We start from the raw sequence: 22,510 nt of genomic DNA on the forward strand, positions 1-22,510 counted from the left end.
GAATGGAGCAAAATACAGAGAGATCCTTGATGAAAACCTGCTCCAGAGCTCTCAGGACCTCAGACTGGGGCGAAGGTTCACCTTCCAACAGGACAACAACCCTGAGCACACAGCCAGGACATGTCCTTGAGTGGCCCAGTCAGAGTCCGGAATTATTATTATTATTTTTTATTTTTTATTTAACCTTTATTTAACCAGGCAAACCTGATCGAACATCTCTGGAGAAACCTGAAAATAGCTGTGCAGCAACCCTCCCCATCCAACCTGACAGAGCTTGAGAGGATCTGCAGAGAAGGAATGGGAGAAACTCCCCAAATGCGGTTATGGCAAGCCTTTAGCGTCATACCCAAGAAGACTCGAGGCTGTGATCGCTGCCAATGGTGCTTCACAAAGTAATGCTGATTAAAGGGTCTGAATACTTTTGTAAATCTCATTTTTATTTGTAATAAATTAGCAAAAAACTTTTTTTTTAACGTTTTCGCTTTGTCATTATGGGATATTGTGTGTAGATTGATGTGGGGGGGGAAACGATTAGAATAAATCTGTGACGTAACAAAATGTGGAAAAGTCGAGGGGTCTGAATACTTTCCGAAGGCACTGCATATTTCATGTTATCTGCCCATAGCACTGGCTAAAGTTTGATAAATGGCACTGGCACTTGGATTGGAACCAGTGCTATGTTCAGATGACATCAAAACAGAGCTCCGTGGACACGCACACCAGTGGTGGCTCAGTGACGTTATCCCCGCAAGGGTAGAGTGCCAGACCATTGAATACAGGGGTGCCAATCATTTTTGACCCCTATGTTTTTAGTTGATTTGTTGTTGTATTACTTGTTCAACAACATCTCTTTATCTGAACAACTGTAATAGCATAACATTATGTTGTTTCCCATTTTTTTGGAGCATACAAATATAGCTCAGTATTTGTATAATTGATTTTACACAGTATTTTTGGGCTCATCTTTATCAGGTGCCCATAATTATGGACCTGACTGTACTTACTCTGTTAGGCTTGAAGAAGGCTCTCTGTCCATACAGCCAAACAAACAGACATTGTGAGATCCAAAATGTTTTATCTGAGAATACCTGGGTGGAGATCATTTGTTCGATTTCTCATTGTGTTCAAAGTCCACCGTAACATTTATGTTGGTTTCATATCAAATGTCTGTTTTTTGTAAATATGTCATATTGTTGCTACTGTTATTGTTACTACTACTACAACTACTACTACTACTATTACTACTACTATTACTATTACTACTACTACTTGCAATTAAAACAGTTCCATTTAAAAATGGCTGGCTTCACTCGTTTGGGTTGACAAATTTGTTCTTCCTCCTATTTGACTGAACATCTGTTTGTAGGTCTATTCTGAGGGTTAGTAGGTTTCTGTAGGTGAACTGTTCAAAAACAGGTTGCCTGTTTCTACACGATGTCTACTAGTTCACAGAGAACTAGTACACCAGGTGCAGAGGAGGGTACAACTATGTGTCGCCGGTTATAGTTTCACAGTGACTCAACACACAGATCTGTATAGCTGTGAAGTCATTGCAAATTCCCTTCCTTTGCAGTTGTGTTGTTTTTAAAGTAAGTAGGGGAGACCAGGGTTGGTTCCCAGCAAAAGCATACTGTACATACACTGAGTATACAAAATATTAAGGACACCTGCTCTTTCCATGACAGACTGACCAGTGGAATCCAGATGACAGCTATGATCCCTTGTTGATGTCACTTGTTAAACCCACTTCAGTGTAAATGAAGGATGAGGAGACAGGTTAAAGAAAGATTTTTGGACAATTGAGACACGGAATGTGTATGTGTGTCACGTTTGTATAAAGGGATCGGAGTGTCACGCCCTGACCATAGAGAGCTTTTATTCTCTATGTTGATTAGGTCGGGGTGTGATTTAGGGTGGGTCATCTAGGTGTTTATATGTCGATGGTGGCCTGTTATGGTTCCTAATCAGAGGCAGCTGTTTATCGTTGTCTCTGATTGGGGATCATATTTAGGCAGCCATTTCCCCTTTGTGATTTGTGGGATCTTGTGTTTGTGTAGCTGCCTGTGAGTAGTCCAGAACGTCACGTTTTGTTCTGGTTTGTTTGTTTTGTTTGGTGAGTTGCTATTTATTAAAATATCTGGAACTCTACGCACGCTGCGCCTTGGTCCATTCCTCATGACAAACGTGACAGTGAGACAGGCGCAGGAATGCGTAATAGGGTTTTTTATTTACACAAATTTCAGTGTGCCATGTAAAGTCACGGGGACGAAGACCAAACAAACACGTATACAAAACACAGGGTTGAGACCCAAACAAAAGAGCGAGGAATACCTCAAATAAATACACAAGCGCACAATGACACCACACGGGACGAGACCCGTAATCATCTGCGCAATACAAGCGGCACGAAAGCCAAAACACACAGCACAGGTACTCACACGACCAACGGACATTGGAACAATAATCGAAACCACAATGGAAACCAAAGTGCACGTTTAAACAATTATAATCAGTGGGAATAGGGTCCAGGTGTGCGTAATGACACAGTTCCAGAGGGATCTGTGACAGCCATTCAAAGGGTGAATGGGCAAGACAAAATATTTAAGTGCCTTTGAACAGGGTATGGTAGTAGGTTTTATTTACCCTTTATTTAACTAGGCAAGTCAGTTAAGAAGAAATTCTTATTTACAATGACGGCCTAAACCTGGACGACGCTGGGCCAATTGTGCGCCGCCTTATGGGACTCCCAATCACAGCCGGATGTGATGCAGCCTGGATTTGAACCAGGGACTGCACTGCCCCTGGTTCAAATCCAGGCTGCATCACATCCGGCTGTGATTGGGAGTCCCATAAGGCGGCGGCACTTGCACTGAGATGCAGTGCCTTAGACCGCTGCGCCACTCGGGAGCCACTGCCAGGTGCAACAGTTTAAGTGGGTCAAGAACTGCAGCGCTGCTGGGTTTTTCACGCTCAACAGTTTCCTGTGTGTATCAAGAACGGTCCACCACCCACAGGTCATCCAGCCAACTTGACACAACTGTGGGTAGCATTGGAGTCAACATTGCCCAGCATCCCTGTCGAACGCTTTCGACATCTTGTAGAGTCTATGGGCAAAAAAGGGGGATGGGGGGGTGCGACTCAATATTAGGATGGTGTTCCTACTGTTGGTATGCTCAGTGTAAGTCATCTATGCATCATGGGCTAGGCTCTGACAATGGGAATTCCAAACCACCAGTTTGTATGACTCATTTAAAAATGTATAGAAAGACCAAAGTCTTGGGGTAAAATGGGGATCCTTTTTAATCCTCATATTATTTTTTTTATTTTTTTTCACCTTTATTTAACCAGGTAGGCTAGTTGAGAACAAGTTCTCATTTGCAACTGCGACCTCCAACATGTAGTTATTAGCCAGTCAACTTGTCACAATGTTTGCTAGGAGCTTATTCCTTTTGTAACAGGAAATAAAGCAATATGGCACACAGTCTTAAAAATAGCTTTTCATTGATGAAACGATATTCCTGAGAAAATGCAGTGTTTTATGCCTTGAGAACAGCATATTTGTGTGTGTGTGTGTATGCACATGCATGTGCGTGGGTATGTGACAGAAAGAAATATGTGTGTGAGAGAGAAGCAACAAAGGGAGCTCTTTATAGCACAAGCACAAAAGAGCTTGGGATTTACTGTATGCTGGCAGGGGCAGTGTACCCAGAACAATATGGTTAAAATGAGTTAGATTGCGACAACCAATCCCCATTTTTTTTTCATAACGGAGTTGATAGTAACAATCCCCGATTCCATGTGACAACAATCCCCAAACCTAGCAAAAATGCTAACTATAATGCTAGTTACCACATTGCTCACATCTGTAGCCATGAAATGCTTTGAAAGGTTGGTCCTGGCTCACATTAACACCATCATCCCAGACACCCTGGACCCACTCCATTTCTCATTGCAATAAAATGCAAATGAATTACTTAAAAATCATACAATGTGATTTTCTGGATTTTTTGTTTTAGATTCCGTCTCTCACAGTTGAAGTGTACCTATGATACAAATGACAGACCTCTACATGCTTTGTAAGTAGGAAAACCTGCAAAATCAGCAGTGTCTCAAATACTTGTTCTCCCCACTGTATATTTGCATATGTATGCATACGTGTATGTATATGGATATACAGTATTTTATTACCAAAAAAAGATATGGGGGATAGGAACTGATGCAGACAATTACATTGATGGAAGCAACAATCTTTCCGCAATATTAAGCTGATCCACCCCTTAAAAAAAAATACATGCTCACACACACAAAACATACACACACATGCATATTAACGACGCACACACACACTCACACATAGACACACTTTCACACTCTAAACATCCGCTGCTGCTACTCTGTTTGTTATCCGTTTATCTATCCTGATTGCCTAGTCACTTTTACCCCTACCTACCTCTACATTACATATGACCTCAATCACCTCAACTACTTCGTACCCCAGCACATTGACTCGGTACTGGTAGTCCTTGTATATGACCTCATTGTTGTTATTTTATTGTGTTACCATTTCCTATTTATTTTTGCAAATGTTCTTACTATTTAACTCTGCATTGTTGGGAAAGGGCTTGCAAGACCACACCTGTTGTATTCGGCCCAAGTGATGAATATAATTTGATACTTCCATAGTTCAAGAAAATAGCAACACATATAAAAACACATACAGTACATTCCCGTCACCTAAATGTTTTGCCATGCCGATATTAATTGACCAGGTGGATGAGTTCTTTCCAAAAATTCACACATTTTAAGTTTAGAATTATTACACAGTGCCCTCTGGATTGGTAGTAATAAGCACCGGGACAACCAACCCCATGATACAATCAACCGTGGTCTCCCCTAAGTAGCCTTGCATGAGCGAGCCGGAACAGCTCATAGGAGCAGGAGCCTATCTCCTGTGTCTGTAGCGTGAGGCAGCTTGATGTACAAGTACAGCCCCTGGAAAGTATGTGGCTAGTCTATAGCAGAGCCTTACCCCCCAATCATATCTCCTTAATGCTACCTGCCTTTCAGAGACACATCAGGTCCCATTTTCACAGTCTTTGGTATGAGTCTGCCTGGGATCAAACTCTCAACCTTCCGATCTCAGGGCGGACACTCTAACCACAAGGCCACTGAGTTGATGCTGTTATTACAGGTTAATCTACAAACTACTTGCATGCATGTGAAAACATAAACATTGATTTGAAGTGAATCTGCTGTGTGTAAGTCGAGCAATATTTATGAGCAGTAGCTTATGAAACAGATATGCATGCATACCGTATGTAACCTCTCTGTCAGTGTTATTAAAAACAGACAATTGTTATTCTGCAAAACACCTGCGCAAATGAACTGAATATGGTTATGCTCATCAGATGAGTGCATGCTCATTCAAACAGCATGGTAAGATGGTCATGGAAGTCAATTGCAATATAAGAACCTCTCCGGTATATTGCTCTCCAAGTCTGCATTCTCCATGAACTTGACATGAAACTGACATTGTACCAATTGTACCATGTGTAAATGACACACCACTGAAAATGACTTACGGTCTCATTCAACATTTGGGGAAGGTAGGCAAATTCATGTTTCTTAGTAATAGTATATACATAGATATGACAAAACTCCACATTTTAGTCACAATTCACACCTATCAAGCCTGACTCATCATAACTGGAGAAGAGCTTACCTTCAGTGCAAGGGGGAAGTCCCAGACAATGCATTGTGGTTGCACCCAAATCAGCCCCTAACTCAAATACATGTAGCCCAAGGTCACTGCAAGAGGGGCACATTTCAAGCTGAGATCCTTAGATGTCTTTCTTCTCTCTGTAGGTAAGTCATACGATATTGTGTTTTATTACATTGGGCATTGTTATTCTATTCCATTACGAGATGTATTTTTAGTTACAAGTGAGCTGGTTATTAATGAGTAAGCACTTGATGGTTTATAACTTTTTCAAAGATGGATGGATGTTGTCTTTGATTATTCATAGACCACCTGGGAATGGTATTGAGGGAAAACATAAATAATGTTTACTTATCGGATATCCAGAATTAAAGATCAACATCATGCCTTGAATACATGACTTAAGCAATGAGCCATTGCTTATGCTATAGAGTGTTACACCAACAAAGACACCACCATGTGTGGTAAAAGGAATGAATAATCAGTAAAGGCGTTAAATGGTATTGTTGGAGAATGATTTAGGCAAATTCACAGATAAGAACAAATGTATAAGTCAATTTTATGAAGTTGAAGACCAAGGCGAGGCGTAGCTTTATTTGTCGAGCGTGTCATTTCTCCAGCTCAGTGATTTTGTGCCCAGTAGAGCACAGCGCAGTATGCCTCTGTCAAGAAACGTGCATTTAAATCGTTGAAGTTTTGTATAGAGGCTTGTCCTCTCTTCTGATACCTTCTAGAGTTTCTTGGACAGAATAATATATTGGACATGAGTAAATCATCATTTTTTGTATCCAGTTTGTTTGAGCCTGCTTGTCTGCCTGTAGACGAACCCACACCATCTAAAAGTAAAGAAGAAAAATAGAACACAAAATCTAAGGAAGTCCATCATAAAGTAATGTCAAATCTGGAAGCCTAACACCCCCCAAAATCAACTTGATTAGTGTCAGGTTTGAAACAATCCCAACCAAGTGATACAAAGCTGATTACGCAAGGATTCCATGAACTGACACTGATTTCCCTCTGCCTGTCATTCAGTGAGTCAGAGTGTGAGTTGACACCCGAGCTGAGCCATGGGGTTAGGCTGTCCTGAGGGTCACTTCTGGGATGGCCTGGTCAGGAAGTGTATGACCTGTCAGATGGTCTGCCAGCAGCCTCACCACCACCTCAGATGCATCGAGTTCTGTGGTAAGTTCACACACACAAACGCTCACCGGAGGAAATAACACATACACTTAAGAAGTCAATGAGAGGCCATTGCACCACACGATTGTCCATATGACTCAGTCCTCAAAGTTATACACAGAGATACATACATGTTATATTTCCTTCTATGGTGTTATATCAGTGGAAAAAGGCTCATAGAAAGATCAATGAATCTCAAGATCCTTTTTGTGCGGTTAAGTAACAAGTATAGTCTAGTGCAATTGTGATTGATACATAGTAGCCATTTTGTGTCAAAACACAGGCATGTTGTAATACGTATACCATCCCTGTGCCATTGTGTGTATGTTTATGCAAGTGTCTCTAGGGTGTAAGGCAGTCCCAGGGCAGTACTACGACAGGCTGTTGAAGAAGTGTCTGACTTGTGCTGTGGTGTGTGGCAACCATCCCTCAGAGTGTTCCCACCAATGTCAGAGTGAGTGTGAACAGTATTATTTTTGTATCACATATGTTCTCTCTCTCTCTCTCTCTTTCTCTGTAAAACACTCACACACACACAGGCAGGTACACACACACAGCTCTCACAAACAGTCATAAGAGTTGTACACTACTAAATAATGAATTGAGCCTACAGCCATCCCTAAAATAGTTTCTGGCTGATGATCCAATATTTAGACTTTTTTTTTTTTGAAAATTGGTCCAAAAATCCTTGACCCAGAAGTACTTTCTTAGTGTTGCTGATGACACGCTGTCACGTTCCTGACCTATTTCTGTTAGTTTGTTGTATGTGTTAGTTGGTCAGGACGTGAGTTTGGGTGGGCATTCTATGTTTTCTGTTTCTATGTTGGTTTAGGGTTGACTGGTATGGCTCTCAATTAGAGGCAGGTGTTTGGCGTTTCCTCTAATTGAGAGTCATATTTAGGTAGGTTGTTTCACAGTGTTCGTTGTGGGTGGTTGTCTCCTGTGTTAGTGTTTGTTGCACCATACGGGACTGTTTCGTGCGTTCTTCGTTTTATGTAGTCATTTTTCCTGTTGTGCGTTCTTCGTGTTTTATGTAAGTTTGTATGTTCAGGTTTGTCTACATTCGTTTTGTTATTTTGTTAATTATTTCAAGTGGTTCCGTGTTTTTCCCGTCTTGTTTAATTAAAATTATGTCATTTCAAAACGCTGCGCCTTGGTTCAATCCATGCTCCTCTTCTTCGGATGAAGAGGAGGAGGAACACCGTTACACACGCTGATCATGTGATGAGTTCGCAAATCAAATGCCCCACTTGTGGTATCACCGGACAGTGAAAAACAACAAAGTGAACCTTTATTTATTGTAATTTAAATTAGTTTGTAGTAGTTAAGTGTTGAGTTAGATGAATTAGTTAGTTAGATTAAAATAACCTTAATCGTTAATTTAAGTTATTTCAATGACTTCACAGCAATTTCTCGCTAACCGAAATGTAACTAGCTAGCAGGCTCAGCTAAATACAAATCCCTCTCGATACAGTATGCAAAGCTGTCATCAAGGCAAAGGCTGGCTATTTGAAGAATCTCAAATATAAAATATATTTTTATTTGTTTAACACTTCTTTGGTTACTACATGATTCCGTACGTGTTATTTCATCGTTTTGATGTCATCACTATTATTCTACAATGTGGAAAATGCGTCCAAATGAGGTTTTGGCTTTAGGGATGATCAGTGAGATACACCTGCTGGAGCGCGTGCTACGGGTGGGTGTAGCCATCGTGACCAGTGAACTGAGATAAGGCGGCACTTTACCTAGCATAGCCTTGTAGATGGCCTGGAGCCAGTGGGTCTGACGACGAACATGTAGCGAGGGCCAGCCGACTAGGGCATACAGGTCGCAGTGGTGGGTCGTATAAGGTGCTTTAGTAACAAAACGGATGGCACTGTGATAAACTGCATCCAGTTTGCTGAGTAGAGTTTTGGAAGCTATTTTGTAGATGACATCGCCGAAGTCGAGGTTCGGTAGGATAGTCAGTTTTACTAGGGTAAGTTTGGCGGCGTGAGTGAAGGAGGCTTTGTTCCGGAATAGAAAGCCGACTCTAGATTTGATTTTGGATTGGAGATGTTTGATATGAGTCTGGAAGGAGAGTTTGCAGTCTAGCCAGACACCTAGGTACTTATAGATGTCCACATATTCTAGGTCGGAACCGTCCAGGGTGGTGATGCTAGTCGGGCGTGCGGGTGCAGGCAGCGAACGGTTGAAAAGCATGCATTTGGTTTTACTAGCGTTTAAGAGCAGTTGGAGGCCACGGAAGGAGTGTTGTATGGCATTGAAGGAAGGGCCGGAAGTATACAGAATGGTGTCGTCTGCGTAGAGGTGGATCAGGGAATCGCCCACAGCAAGAGCAACATCATTGATGTATACAGAGAAAAGAGTCGGCCCGAGAATTGAACCCTGTGGTACCCCCATAGAGACTGCCAGAGGACCGGACAACATGCCCTCCGATTTGACACACTGAACTCTGTCTGCAAAGTAGTTGGTGAACCAGGCAAGGCAGTCATTAGAAAAACCGAGGCTATTGAGTCTGCCGATAAGAATATGGTGATTGACAGAGTCGAAAGCCTTGGCCAGGTCGATGAAGACGGCTGCACAGTAATGTCTTTTATCGATGGCGGTTATGATATCGTTTAGTACCTTGAGCGTGGCTGAGGTGCACCCGTGACCGGCTCGGAAACCGGATTGCACAGCGGAGAAGGTACGGTGGGATTCGAGATGGTCAGTGATCTGTTTGTTGACTTGGCTTTCGAAGACCTTAGCTAGGCAGGGCAGGATGGATATAGGTCTGTAACAGTTTGGGTCCAGGGTGTCTCCCCCTTTGAAGAGGGGATGACAGCGGCAGCTTTCCAATCCTTGGGGATCTCAGATGATACGAAGGAGAGGTTGAACAGGCTGGTAATAGGGGGTGCGACAATGGCGGCGGACAGTTTCAGAAATAGGGGGTCCAGATTGTCAAGCCCAGCTGATTTGTATGGGTCCAGTTTTTCCAGCTCTTTCAGAACATCTGCTATCTGGATATGGGTAAAGGAGAAGCTGGGGAGGCTTGGGCGAGTAGCAGCGGGGGGGGCGGGGCTGTTGGCCAAGGTTGGAGTCGCCAGGTGGAAGGCATGGCCAGCCATTGAGAAATGTTTGTTGAAGTTTTCGATTATCACGGACTTATCAGTGGTGACCGTGTTATCTAGCCTCAGTGCAGTGGGCAGCTGGGAGGAGGTGCTCTTGTTTTCCATGGACTTTACAGTATCCCAGAACTTTTTGGAGTTAGAGCTACAGGATGCAAATTTCTGCTTGAAAAAGCTGGCCTTTGCTTTCCTGACTGACTGCGTGTATTGGCTCCTGACTTCCCTGAACAGTTGCATATCGCGGGGGCTCTTCGATGCTATTGCAGTTCGCCACAGGATGTTTTTGTGCTGGTCGAGGGCAGTCAGGTCTGGAGTGAACCAAGGGCTATATCTGTTCTTGGTTCTGCATTTTTTGAACGGAGCATGCTTGTCTAATATGGTGAGGAAGTAACTTTTAAAGAATGACCAGGCATCCTCAACTGACGGGATGAGGTCAATATCCTTCCAGGGTACCCGGGCCAGGTCGATTAGAAAGGCCTGCTCGCAGAAGTGTTTTAGGGAGCGTTTGACAGTGATGAGGGGTGGTCGTTTGACCGTGGACCCGTGGCGGATACAGGCAATGAGGCAGTGATCGCTGAGATCTTGATTGAAGACAGCAGAGGTGTATTTGGAGGGCAAGTTGGTCAGGATAATGTCTATTAGGGTGCCCATGTTTACGGATTTAGGGTTGTACCTGGTGGGTTCCTTGATGATTTGTGTGAGATTGAGGGCATCAAGCTTAGATTGTAGGACTGCCGGGATGTTAAGCATATCCCAGTTTAGGTCACCTAACAGAACAAACTCTGAAGCTAGATGGGGAGCGATCAATTCACAGATGGTGTCCAGGGCACAGTTGGGAGCTGAGGGGGGTGAGACAGGCGACAACAGTGAGAGACTTATTTCTGGAGAGATTCATTTTTTAAATTAGAAGTTCGAACTGTTTGGGCATAGACTTGGAAAGTATGACAGAACTTTGCAGGCTATCTCTGCAGTAGATTGCAACTCCTCCCCCTTTGGCAGTTCTATCTTGACGGAAAGTGTTATAGTTGGGTATGGAAATCTCAGAGTTTTTGGTGGCCTTCCTAAGCCAGGATTCAGACACGGCAAGGACATCAGGGTTGGCAGAGTGTGCTAAAGCGGTGAGTAAGGCAAACTTAGGGAGGAGGCTTCTGATGTTGACATGCATGAGGCCAAGGCTTTTTCGATCACAGAAGTCAACAAATGAGGGTGACTGGGGACATGCAGGGCCTGGGTTTACCTCCACATCACCCGAGGAACAGAGGAGTAGTAGGATGAGGGTGCGGCTAAAGGCTATCAAAACTGGTCGCCTAGAGCGTTGGGGACAAGGAATAAAAGGAGCAGATTTATGGGCGTGGTAGAATAGATTCTGGGCATAATGTGCAGACCAGGGTATGGTGGGGCACGGGTACAGCGGAGGCAAGCCCAGGCACTGGGTGATGATAAGAGAGGTTGTATCTCTGGACATGCTGTCTCAATGGGTGAGGTCACCGCATGTGTGGGGGGTGGGACAAAGGAGGTATCAGAGGTACGGAGAGTGGAACTACGGGGTCCATTGCAAACCAAAACAATGATAACTAGCCTGAACAACAGTATGCAAGGCATATTGATATTTGAGAGAGACATACAATAAGGCATAAAGTGATTGCAGGTCATGATTGGGAGAGCTAGCTAAAACAACAGGTGAGATAGCAGCAGCTAGTCAGCTAACACAGCAACAGAAGGTAAAAATGGCGACGACTGGGCAGAGAGGGTCGGATTAACTACACACAGATCCTGAGTTAAGGCACAGAGCCGACAGATAAAACACAAATAAACAGAATGGAGTACCATGAATTAATGGACAGTCAAGCAGGCATCAGCTATGTAGCCAAGTGATCATAGTGTCCAGGGGGCAGCCGTAGATGGAGCAGTGAGGCCTCCACTAAGCTAGCACGCGTTTAAAGTTAGTAGCCCGGCGGGTGGTCTGCTCAGACGGAGGGGGTCTGCTCAGACGGAGGCCGGTTGAGGGCACCGGTTGAGGGCACGTCTGCAGACCAGACGTGGTCGTGTCGACAGAGAATCCAAGCCGGAAAGCGATGGCGAAAGAGAGGTTGTGAATTGTAGAATTGTGTTTGCTAACTGGTGCTAGCTTCCTGGCTGCGCTAGCTGCAAGATAAGCTAGCAGTTAGCAGACCGGGGCAGGCAAGTTAGCCTTTGGGGGATGTCGCGATGGGGGGGGGGGGTCTGTTTTTGCCTCTTCGTGCGGTGACGTCGATAGACCAGTCGTGGAATTAGCAGGGTTCCAGGTAGCTCTAGGTAGCTAACAGGCCTAGTAGGTTAGCAGGATGGGCCTTCAGCGGGCGTCACGCCTGAGGGGCCTGTTGGAGTCCTCGGGCAGATTATGTCGGTATTCCAGTCGTAGAGGATCGGCGGGGTTCCGTGCTCCGTACCGGCAGTAAAGGGGTCCGGATATTGTAGCCCAGGAGTGGGCTTCAGTGGTAGCACAGGAGCCCTAGCCGGGCTAGCTTCAGGCTAATTGGTGCTTGCTCCGGGATGTAAACGCTAGCCAGGAGTGGTCACCCGGGATTGTGGTTAGCTAGTTGCGAAGATCCAGATGAAAATGTTCAGAGTTTGCGATAGGAATCCAGGGATATGGAGAGAAATAGGTCCGTTATGCTCTGGTTTTAGTCACGTTGTTCGAACTAGCGAGAGCTTTCCGAGCTAAAGGTTAGCTGATGACCGCTAGCAATGGTTTGCTAACTGATAGCTGGTAGGCAGTTAGCTGGCTATCTTCAGTAGATGGATTCCAGATCAGAAGTAAATAGAAATACTTTAGAAAAAAGCAGATCCACGCCACATTGGGTGAGGCGGGTTGCAGGAGAGTATTTAGAAGTTGAGGTTTATAAGAAAGTATTTTTAAAAGATATGCGAAGAAAAAGATGTAAAAAGATATATACAAGGGACACGGGACACGACAGGACAAAGACGTCTACACTGCTACGCCATCTTGGATTACCATGTGGCCTGCTGGAGGTCATTTTGCAGGGCGCTGGCAGTGCACCTCCTTGCACAAAGGCGGAGGTAGCGGTCCTGCTGCTGGGTTGTTGCCCTCCTACGGCCTCCTCCACGTCTCCTGATGTACTGGCCTGTCTCCTGGTAGCACCTGCATGCTCTGGACACTACGCTGACAGACACAGCAAACCTTCTTGCCACAGCTCGCATTGATGTGCCATCCTGGATGAACTGCACTACCTGAGCCACTTGTGTGGGTTGTAGACTCCGTCTCATGCTACCACTAGAGTGAGAGCACCGCCAGCATTCAAAAGTGACCAAAACATCAGCCAGGAAGCATAGGAACTGAGCAGTGGTCTGTGGTCACCACCTGCAGAATCACTCCTGTTTTGGGGGGTGTCTTGCTAATTGCCTATAATTTCCAGCTTTTGTCTATTCCATTTGCACAACAGCATGTGAAATTTATTGTCAATCAGTGTTGCTTCCTAAGTGGACAGTTTGATTTCACAGAAGTGTGATTGACTTGGAGTTACATTGTGTTGTTTAAGTGTTCCCTTTATTTTTTTGAGCAGTGTATTTGCATCAGCTTTTTAAGTAAATCCAACAAGGGATCTTTAAAGTGTAACATACATTGCTTTTAGTGTATAACAAATATATTAAGTGCAAACAACTAATTGGATATCAAAAATGAATTTCATTCAACTTCATTTTATCAGGTTCAGAACAGTTTTTTTTTGTTGTTGACCTGCTTAAGTCCTTAAAATCCCAGAACTAATGTTACAAGTTTGATATACATGTACATTTGATATACATGAAATCAGCTACAGAACTAATATTGTAAGTTTAATTTGCTGAATCTACTCAGTATCGTAATTGATATTGTATGTTTTATCTACAAATGTTTTTTGCTCAGTTACTTATGGTACTCAGGTTAGTAAAATGTATTTAAATTGGGTTCCTGCTACTCAAATATTTACTCACAACTATACTTAAAAAGCTGATGCAAATAGTTACCTCAATATACTTGGGATAATTTACTAAAATGGTTATTTCTATACAAAAAGAAACAACAGTGTTCAACTTCAGACACCTTTGTTTTGAATAAATGTTAATATTTTATAATTTCTTAAAACTTCAATCTCAAATTGCCCCTTAAAGTTTCTCGAAAATCTACCAAGTTTCAATAATTCATATTTGTCTCGGGAAATACCTCAAAAATCAGAAGTGCGAATTTAAAGCTTTTAAAACCAAGATATCTTTACTCGGGTATCTTCCAAAATAAGATTGTTGCTGTGACACTTTGTAAAAATTTTACAGCAAGTGAAACTGATATAAAGAAACTATAGATGTCACGTTCTGACCCTAGTTATTGTGTTAATCTTTTGTTTTGTTGGTCAGGACGTGAGCTGGGTGGGCATTTCTATGTGTTGTGTTTCTATGTTGGGTTAAAGGGTTGCCTGGTATGGCTCTCAATTAGAGGCAGGTGTTTGGCATTTCCTCTGATTGAGAGTCATATTAAGGTAGGTTGTTCTCACTGTTTGTTTGTGGGTGATTGTCTTCCGTGTCTGTATGTATGTTAGTACCACACGGGACTGTAGCGTTGGTTTGTAGTCTGTACCTGTTTCGTGCGTTCTTCGTGTATTTGTAAGTTCTCATGTTTTAGGTCAGTCTACGTCGTTTTGTTGTTTCGTAATTTTCCAAGTGTTTTTCGTGTTCGTCTGTAAATAAATAAATAATGTCTACATACCTTGCTGTGCATTGGTCTTCCGATCCCTCTCTCCTCTCCTCTCCGAGGAGGAGGAAGAGTACGACAATCGTTACAATAGAGTAACTTTGATCGACAATGGCATTGTTGTGAATTGCTAAACAGACCGGTTTTGAGGTTTATCATGTTCCACAATTAATTCTACGCATATCAGCTGTAGGATACCTCAACACAGACCGGTCCCAGAGTTGGCCATAGCGTTGTCAAATCATACATATGTTGTAAAGGCAGTCAAATCAAAAGTTAAATGCCCAAAGTTGCTAAGCTTGCTAGATAACCTCCAACGAATGACATATGTCCTATTTGGTCAAATCGAATTGATGATTATACAGGTAGCAGATCAGCTTGAATAATTGGGAGATGAAGAGAGGAAAACGCTTAAATATCAAGGTATAACGGGGACCAACTCTGTTAAAAAAATCCATATCTACTCTCAAACAATTGAACGATCCCATATTCTCTACCAACGCTCTCATATGGACAGCAATACGAGACAGTGCAGAGAAGCAGGGGAAATGTTCTAACAATGTTATAGCAATATTTTGACATGCATAGGCGAGACGTGCTTTGATAATGCCACCTATGGATTACAGAATAAAGTTAGGAATTTCCATGTGAGACAAGAGTCTGAATTCTGGGTTTCAGTGGGATTGGGACGATAGGAAAATATCATGGAATCTATTTAAGTCTATATAAGGCTTCTACGTTGGTCATTCTAATGATAAATAATACACTTGATGTAGGCTTTTTTCACAAAGTATTAAGCTGGAGCTTTAATAGTCCTGTATTAGCGGAATGATATAGACGTCGGCAGCGCCAGCGTTTCAACCTACTTGTAGAGAAGTGTCAATGCCATCCTCCTCTCTTTCATGTAGACTAAACGGTCTGTGACTCTGTCATACAGTACACACTTTTATTTTTTGTTGTCCTAGGCTACCTCTCCAGCCTAACTTCCTTTCATGGGCAACGTTAGTTAGTTAACATTAGCCTTGTACATCTACTGTAGCTACATATTGAACTTCCATCCACTCAGGCCAGGGGCACAATGTATGCATTTATAATCACTGGCGAGTATGGATAATTAAGTAAAACCATGAGTCCAAATCCCTATCTCCATCCATGGCTAATTTAGGAAAGGGACAATTTTTGCTAGCTGGCCACCGAGGGACAACAACACAACAAGATGCAACATTTCAAGTTGTTTCTGTCAATGACATATTGCTCTCGATGTGATTGGAGTGAAGGCAAATCCAAATATCTTTTTGGGTGTGCCAGGACCATTCACAGTTGAGCTCACTCTGTGTAGTTTAATGCCAGTCGGCTGTAATTTTATTAATTCAAGGGAGGCCAAATGCTCGCTGGCTTCCCTTACATTCAATGCTACGGGTGGCAACAATGTCAAACTCTTTTTAACCACACAGCATCAGATAGATGGCCTACACATACAGAGACAAAGGAACGCTGTTTCACTTGCTCGGATGATTTCTCCGGTCGGATACATCCAGCCTCTTGCGAATTGAAGGAAAATAATGAATCATAGAGACAACATCAAAATAATTGTATATGTTTTTTTCTGAATACACGAGTGTCAATTATGCCTGTGCTTTGAAATTATGGCAACTTTTTGTGAAATAAATACACTAGGCTAAAGGCTTCCACGTAACAACCTGTTAGGATAATGTGATATTTCATTTTTTGCTTATCTGTTGCTGTGTATTTTGTCGAATTGCGACATTGGTAGAAAATATTGACATTTCCTGGGTCTTGTCATAACCTTTTTTGGGGGAAATGTGAAGAGTGGTCCCAGGACAGTCCCAGGTTCCCGGTTACCCATGTTAATCCCTAGAGGGGACTAAGCACGCTCCTCTGAGGGGCCCCCGTGTTGAGGGTCAGCGTGGGGGATGTTTTCTTGCCTGCCCTCACCACCTGGGGAAGTCAGGAAGTCAGTTGTAGAAGGTGTTCAGTCCCAGGAACCTTAGCTTGGGATGAGCTTCGAGGGCATTATGGTGTTGAACGCTGAGCTGTAGTCAATGAACAGCATTCTCACGTAGGTGTTCCTTTTGTACAAGTGGGAAAGGGGGGTGTGGAGTGCAATAGAGATTGCGTCATCTGTGGATCTGTTGGAGATGCATGCAAATTGGAGTGGGTCCAGAGTGTCTGGGATGATGGTGTTGCTTTGAGCCATGACCAGCCTTTCAAAGCATTTCATGGCTACAGGTGTGAGTGCTACGGGGCGATAGTCAGTTTACCTTGGCGTTCTTGGACACAGAGACTATGGTGGTCTGCTTGAAACATGTATGTATTACAGACTCGGTCAGGGAGAGGTTGAAAATGTAAGTGAAAACACTTACCAACTTGTTAGCGCATAGAAGGCATTTAGCTAATCTGGTAGGCTTGTGTCACTGGGCAGCACATGGCTGGGTTTCCCTTTGTAATCCGTGTAGAGCCGGTGTAGTAGAATTTGATCTGTCCTGTATTGAGGCTTTGACTGTTTGATGGTTCATCTGATTATTTACAAGAGTCCGGGTTTGTGTCCCGCTCCATGAAAGCGGGAGCTCTAGCCTTTAACTCAGTGTGGATGTTGCCTGTAATCCATGGCTTTGGGTTGGGTTGGGATATGTATGCACTGTCACTTTGGGGACAACGTCATCTATGCACTTTTTCATGAAGCTGGTGACTGATGTGGTAAACTCCTCAATGGCATCTGATGAATCCCGGGAACATATTCCAGTCTGTGCTAGCGAAACAGTCCTGTAGCTTAGTTTTCGATTGAGCTTGTCACTGGTACTTCCTGTTTGAGTTTTTGCTTGTAAGCAGGAATCAGGAGGATAGAGTTATGGTCAGATTTGCAGAATTGAGGGCGAGGGACAGCTTTCTATGCAGCTCTGCTTCTGGAGGTAAGGTAATCTAGAGTATTTGTTCCCTTTAGCTGCAGAGGTGAATTGCTAGTGGAAATGAGGTCAAAACGGATTTCAGTTTTCCTGCATTGAAATCAGTGATTGTACATTCGCCAATAGAACAGAGGGTATAGGCGGTTTATTTACTCACTGACGTAGTTTCATTAGGGCAGGGGCGAAAATCTGATATCAACCTTGGAGGGGACAATTACATGAAATTTTCTCAGGAGCAATTCCTGAGGGGGACACCAAAAGTAGTGCTGTAACACATAGACTATGTTGTAATATGTTAAATGTATATTGAGGGACCATAATCACTACTACTGGATAATTGTTAGGTACAGTAGTTAACTGAAGGGTTGTCCCAACTTGTTTAAATCATTATAATACTACTAATAATAATAGTTATAGCAATGTTCCTTATCAGTGCAGTGTTCCTCTCTCTTGAAACGTTTGCAAGAGTTTGCGGTTCTATAAATTGTGGGTGTGGCTGATATGGTTTTGTGTCATCACTGAGGTAACTGGACGATGCTGTGCCACTGTCCCCTATACTGGTGCTGCTGGCAACAAGGGTGACACCTGGTCCTGCCGTGGCTGTGACACTGTCCTCAAGTCTCTCTCCTTGGCTCTTTCCCTTTCACCACCCTCACTGACTCACAGTCTGTCTCCTAGAAAAGAAATAAGGTGTTTGCTGTACTCCTAACTACCGGTACCCAAAACTACACAATTAATCACAACAGCAATACCATTGCCTTAAACAAATCTTGGTTCAGTCACCAGTTTAAATTGAGAGTGGGGGTATTCATGGCATTTTCCAATTATGTCCCTATTTTACAAATCAAAAAAATTGAGAACCTTTCATAATGTTGCCAAACAAAGACTCAGCAAACTTACCTGAGACTCCCTGTCTCTGCCAGTCTGTCCCTGCATATCTGTCCCCAGCTCTGCTGTCTGTGTGCCATCTGTTGCCTGCTCTGCCTAATGACATCATTGTGAAATATTTCCATTAGCATTTCACTTCTTTCTTATGAACATTTTATCAACTGGTCTTTGAGATATTAGGCTACTAGAGTTCTTACTTTGCGTTTTGGTGCACTGAAAAATACTCTGATGTCCGTCTTTTTACTTTTTTCTGACATTTTTCTACCTGGCTGGCTGGCTGACCGGTCTAGCTGCACACACACATTTACACAACACATGCTGCAACGTTTTGAAATTTTAACATAGTTTGTTTCATATTGGCAGGCTTCCAACAATAGCTGAATTTGCAAAGCTAGCGAGCACCAATTCCGTTTCTGTGGTGTTTGCTATAATCTTTGCTACCTGGTTAAAGGTGAAAAAAATAAATTCACAAGCGACAATTTAGCTTTTGCAACGAGACCATTAAATATATTTAAGACAATGGTATAAGAGAGTGTAGTTTTGTTCAGTTTGGACTTCAGTTTATCGCTAACCTTATCACAGGGACTTTGAAGCACTACAGCTGCATGCTAATCTTGGAATAAACTGACGATAGCAAATATTCCATCTTTGACGACGCCACATAAATGGAATAGGTACTAGCTAGCTTGATAGTTAATGTTTGCTTTAGTTTGCGCGCTAGCTCTGCAAATTCAGCTAGTGTGTGAACCCTGCAACATGAAAAAAATATATACATTGCTAAGGCGCGATTGACTGGATTACCTCACGTCAGTTACGTACATTGAGTGCCTTTCGGACAGTAGATACGAGCCCTCTATTACCTTGCCAGCTAAAGAACTGGCAGTGGATCAAACCATTGTGAGGAAAAGGGCGGGGGGGGTCGCAATCTTGTGAAATTTAAAAACGCGCTATTAAGTGTCTATAATCAGTACAAGTGCTTTCATTGCGTATTATTAATATTATTGAAATTACATAGTTATGTTTACAGTGATATATTGGGGGGGACAAATCATATTTTCCCCAGGATGGGGGGGTCGTGTCCCCCCCGTCCCCCCTGGGATTTCCGCCTATGCATTAGGGTGCCCCCACGTCGGACTCTATATCGCAGTCTGTTGGGGATTAGGGCCTGGTCGCATGTAAGCATTATGTCCTGCCGGAGTCAGGGAAGTAGGGTTCTTCATCCAAATCGAGGTTAGTGATCACTGTTCTGATGTCCAGAAGCTCTTTTCGGGTCATAAGAGACAATGGTGCAAACATTATGTACAAAAAGATCAGGGCAACAAAACAAAAAAAAACACAAAATAGCATAATTGGTGAGGAGCCCGTAAAACTGCTGCCATACATCCCAGCGCCGTTCAGCTGAAACGTATTGTCTACGTCCCAAACGGCGCCCTGTCAAAAGGCACTGGCCAAAAGTAGTGCACTATTTAGGGAATAGGGTGCCATTTCACGTCTTCTCTAATCCAGTCACATTTAAATAGGATAACCTCGGGATTAAATGCATTTGGTTTTGATCTTTTGAAATGAGAACCTCCTAGAAGTAGAGCTTTGACATTTGGAAATGGTGCATAATTATGTTTTAGACTCGCTTTGCATTACATGGATGTTATTGCAAGGTAAATAAGGATTTAAATTAAGTAATTTAATTCACCTTAAGCCCAACAGCCTGACTTGAACGCAACCTTAAGGCCTGTGGACGGGACAGTCTTCCAGAACCCTACCACCAAGGGGGGCTCCCTACTCAGTGGTCTGCCTAACTCAGTCATCCTGGTGTACTCTCTGCTGGGCTTGTGTCTGGCTCTGCTGCTGTTGACCGTGTCTTTGGCCCTGCTTGTGCTGCTGAGGAGGGCCAGCGCCAGAGGTCCCCGACCAGGGGCCACACAGAGCAGTCCCACCCAGGGCCGTGGAAGCCAGGAGGCCCAAGAGCCTAACCAGCACAGCAAGTCCTCCAAAGGTCAGTTTGGGCACAAATCTAGTCTAAAACATAGCTCAGGGCATGTCTTCATAAAGCCACTCAGAGTAGGAGTGCTGATCGGGGATCAGGTCCCCCCCGTCCATTTATTCCTATTCATTAAGATCTAAAAAGGCAAAAATGATCCTAGAACACAATCAATTAACTCAGCATGGCTTCTTTTAGCTTGTTAATCTCTCTCTGTGTGTGTATGCATTCGTACCATCTTTAGACAACCTGATGGATCCATCCCTGCCCAAGCTGAACAGTGTGACAGCGGGCCGTTCGTCCAGCCCCATAGAGACCTGTGTGTGTGTCCACTGCTTCCCTGACCTCAGAGTGCCTGGCAGAGGAGAGAAGCAGCAGAGACCCCCTCTGACCCTCTACCAGCAGGCTGTCCCCCAGGACGTTCACACTTGTGGATCATCACAGAAAATCATCTGCTCCCCCTCTCAGCCTAGCTTCTGACAGGAGCAGAACTGAAACCGACTGGACACTACAACAATCATAGAGATCCTATTGAATTACTGGAGGGGCTATGTCACAAACCCTCAAAGTTCCATAATGGGGTGAAAATGGCAGCAATCTTGGTCAGGGAGAAATCCAAAAACCAGTGTAATTGGAATGAATGGCAGAGGCATAGGTGACACATTTCCTGCTTTTACCTATGCAGGAAAATAAAAGTAAGGCAGGTGATGTATTAAATGTGTAATGTAATTATAGTCAACCTAAAATAGTATTGTAATTATAAAAACTTTTGATACTGGTTTTACACCAATTTTCTGTACAAATACATGTAAACAGAATATGTCTGACTTCGTTTTCTTGGAAAACGGTGTGCTACTCTATGATACAATATCATTACTTGTTGCATTTAGGTCTCGAAGTCATATCATCAACTGATTTGCGCCAGTGTATGGCTGTGTATTGACTGCCTTGTTTGAACGGAATGTTTGCTTGTTGGCAGTTAATTAGAAACATTCATGGTGTCATTCCTCAAAAACTGGTTGGCCAGCTAGCTAGCAAACACCCATACTGTCATGCCCTGATCTGTTTCACCTGTTCCTGTGATTGTTTCCACCCCCTCCAGGTGTCGCTTATTTTCCCCAGTGTATTTATCCCTGTGTTTCCTGTCTCTCTGTGCCAGTTCGCCTTGTATGTTTCCAAGTCAACCAGCGGTTTCCCCGTTCTCCTGCATTCCCCTTTTTCTAGTCCTCACGGTTTTGACCCTTGCCTGTTTCTACTCTTTGTACCCGCCTGTCTGACCACGAGCCTGTCTGCCACTCTGTACCTCCTGGACTTTGACCTTTTTGCCTGTCCCTTTGGATTAATTAACTTTGTTAGACTCCAACCATCTGCCTCCTGTGTCTGCATTTGGGTCTCACCTTGTGCCTTGATACACACAGAGCAGATCGATCCTTCACATTCATTGTTTTACACTATCTTAACACAGCACTGGCAAACCAAGGATGACCAACTCCCTGACCATCATGAGGTTCATGGCCATTCTAGTATTATAATTCCTAATTATCGCAATGAACAACCCTAGACAGATTTGACACCATCCACTCCAGGGTAGTTTCCCCTAGGTACAGATCTAGGATCAGCTTGCCCTCCACAATCCTAACCTGAACCATTACGAGGGGAGGGGGGGGTGGGGAGAACTCTAAACTGTCCCAAGATCAGCCACATCTATGGGTAACTTCACCTGGCCTACACCACGCAGACCAGAAACAACCCTCACTGTGACGTGAGAAGTCTGGAGAGCAGAAATGAATAGGTGGTGAAGGAAAAAGGATACACAAGAAACGGTATTGAGGGAGTGACACATAACAGAGAACATGATTTTTGCCTGTATGTACTCACCCCAGACAAAATGACACCCGCTGCATCTCTCAGGAGACATTCACATGTGGGTGACACTCCCTGTGCCACGATTCAGCAAAGACCTCCAGTAAATCTTGTACAAGTTAA

General features: G+C 43.5%; 1 protein-coding gene across 1 annotated transcript; it reads left to right on the plus strand.

Moving 5' to 3' along the window:
- Positions 1–2,817: 2,817 nt before the first annotated feature.
- LOC129829193 (tumor necrosis factor receptor superfamily member 13B-like) lies at positions 2,818–22,181 on the plus strand. Its single transcript, XM_055890804.1, has 4 exons — positions 2,818–6,901; positions 7,236–7,352; positions 20,243–20,539; positions 20,769–22,181. Exons 1-4 carry the CDS (start codon positions 6,787–6,789, stop codon positions 21,002–21,004), a joined length of 765 nt encoding a protein of 254 aa, XP_055746779.1. The 5' UTR covers positions 2,818–6,786; the 3' UTR covers positions 21,005–22,181.
- The last annotated feature ends 329 nt before the right edge of the window (positions 22,182–22,510 follow it).

This window comes from Salvelinus fontinalis, chromosome 30 (assembly GCF_029448725.1).
Source record: "Salvelinus fontinalis isolate EN_2023a chromosome 30, ASM2944872v1, whole genome shotgun sequence".
NCBI lineage: Eukaryota > Metazoa > Chordata > Actinopteri > Salmoniformes > Salmonidae > Salvelinus > Salvelinus fontinalis.

Excerpts from the sequence above, each read along its gene's own strand:
- LOC129829193 (XM_055890804.1), top strand. The coding sequence starts at position 6,787 with ATGGGGTTAGGCTGTCCTGAGGGTCACTTCTGGGATGGCCTGGTCAGG. Across the intron at positions 6,902-7,235 it reads CAGATGCATCGAGTTCTGTG|TGTCTCTAGGGTGTAAGGCA; the intron begins GTAAGTTCACAC and ends TGTTTATGCAAG. Across the intron at positions 20,540-20,768 it reads GCACAGCAAGTCCTCCAAAG|ACAACCTGATGGATCCATCC; the intron begins GTCAGTTTGGGC and ends TACCATCTTTAG.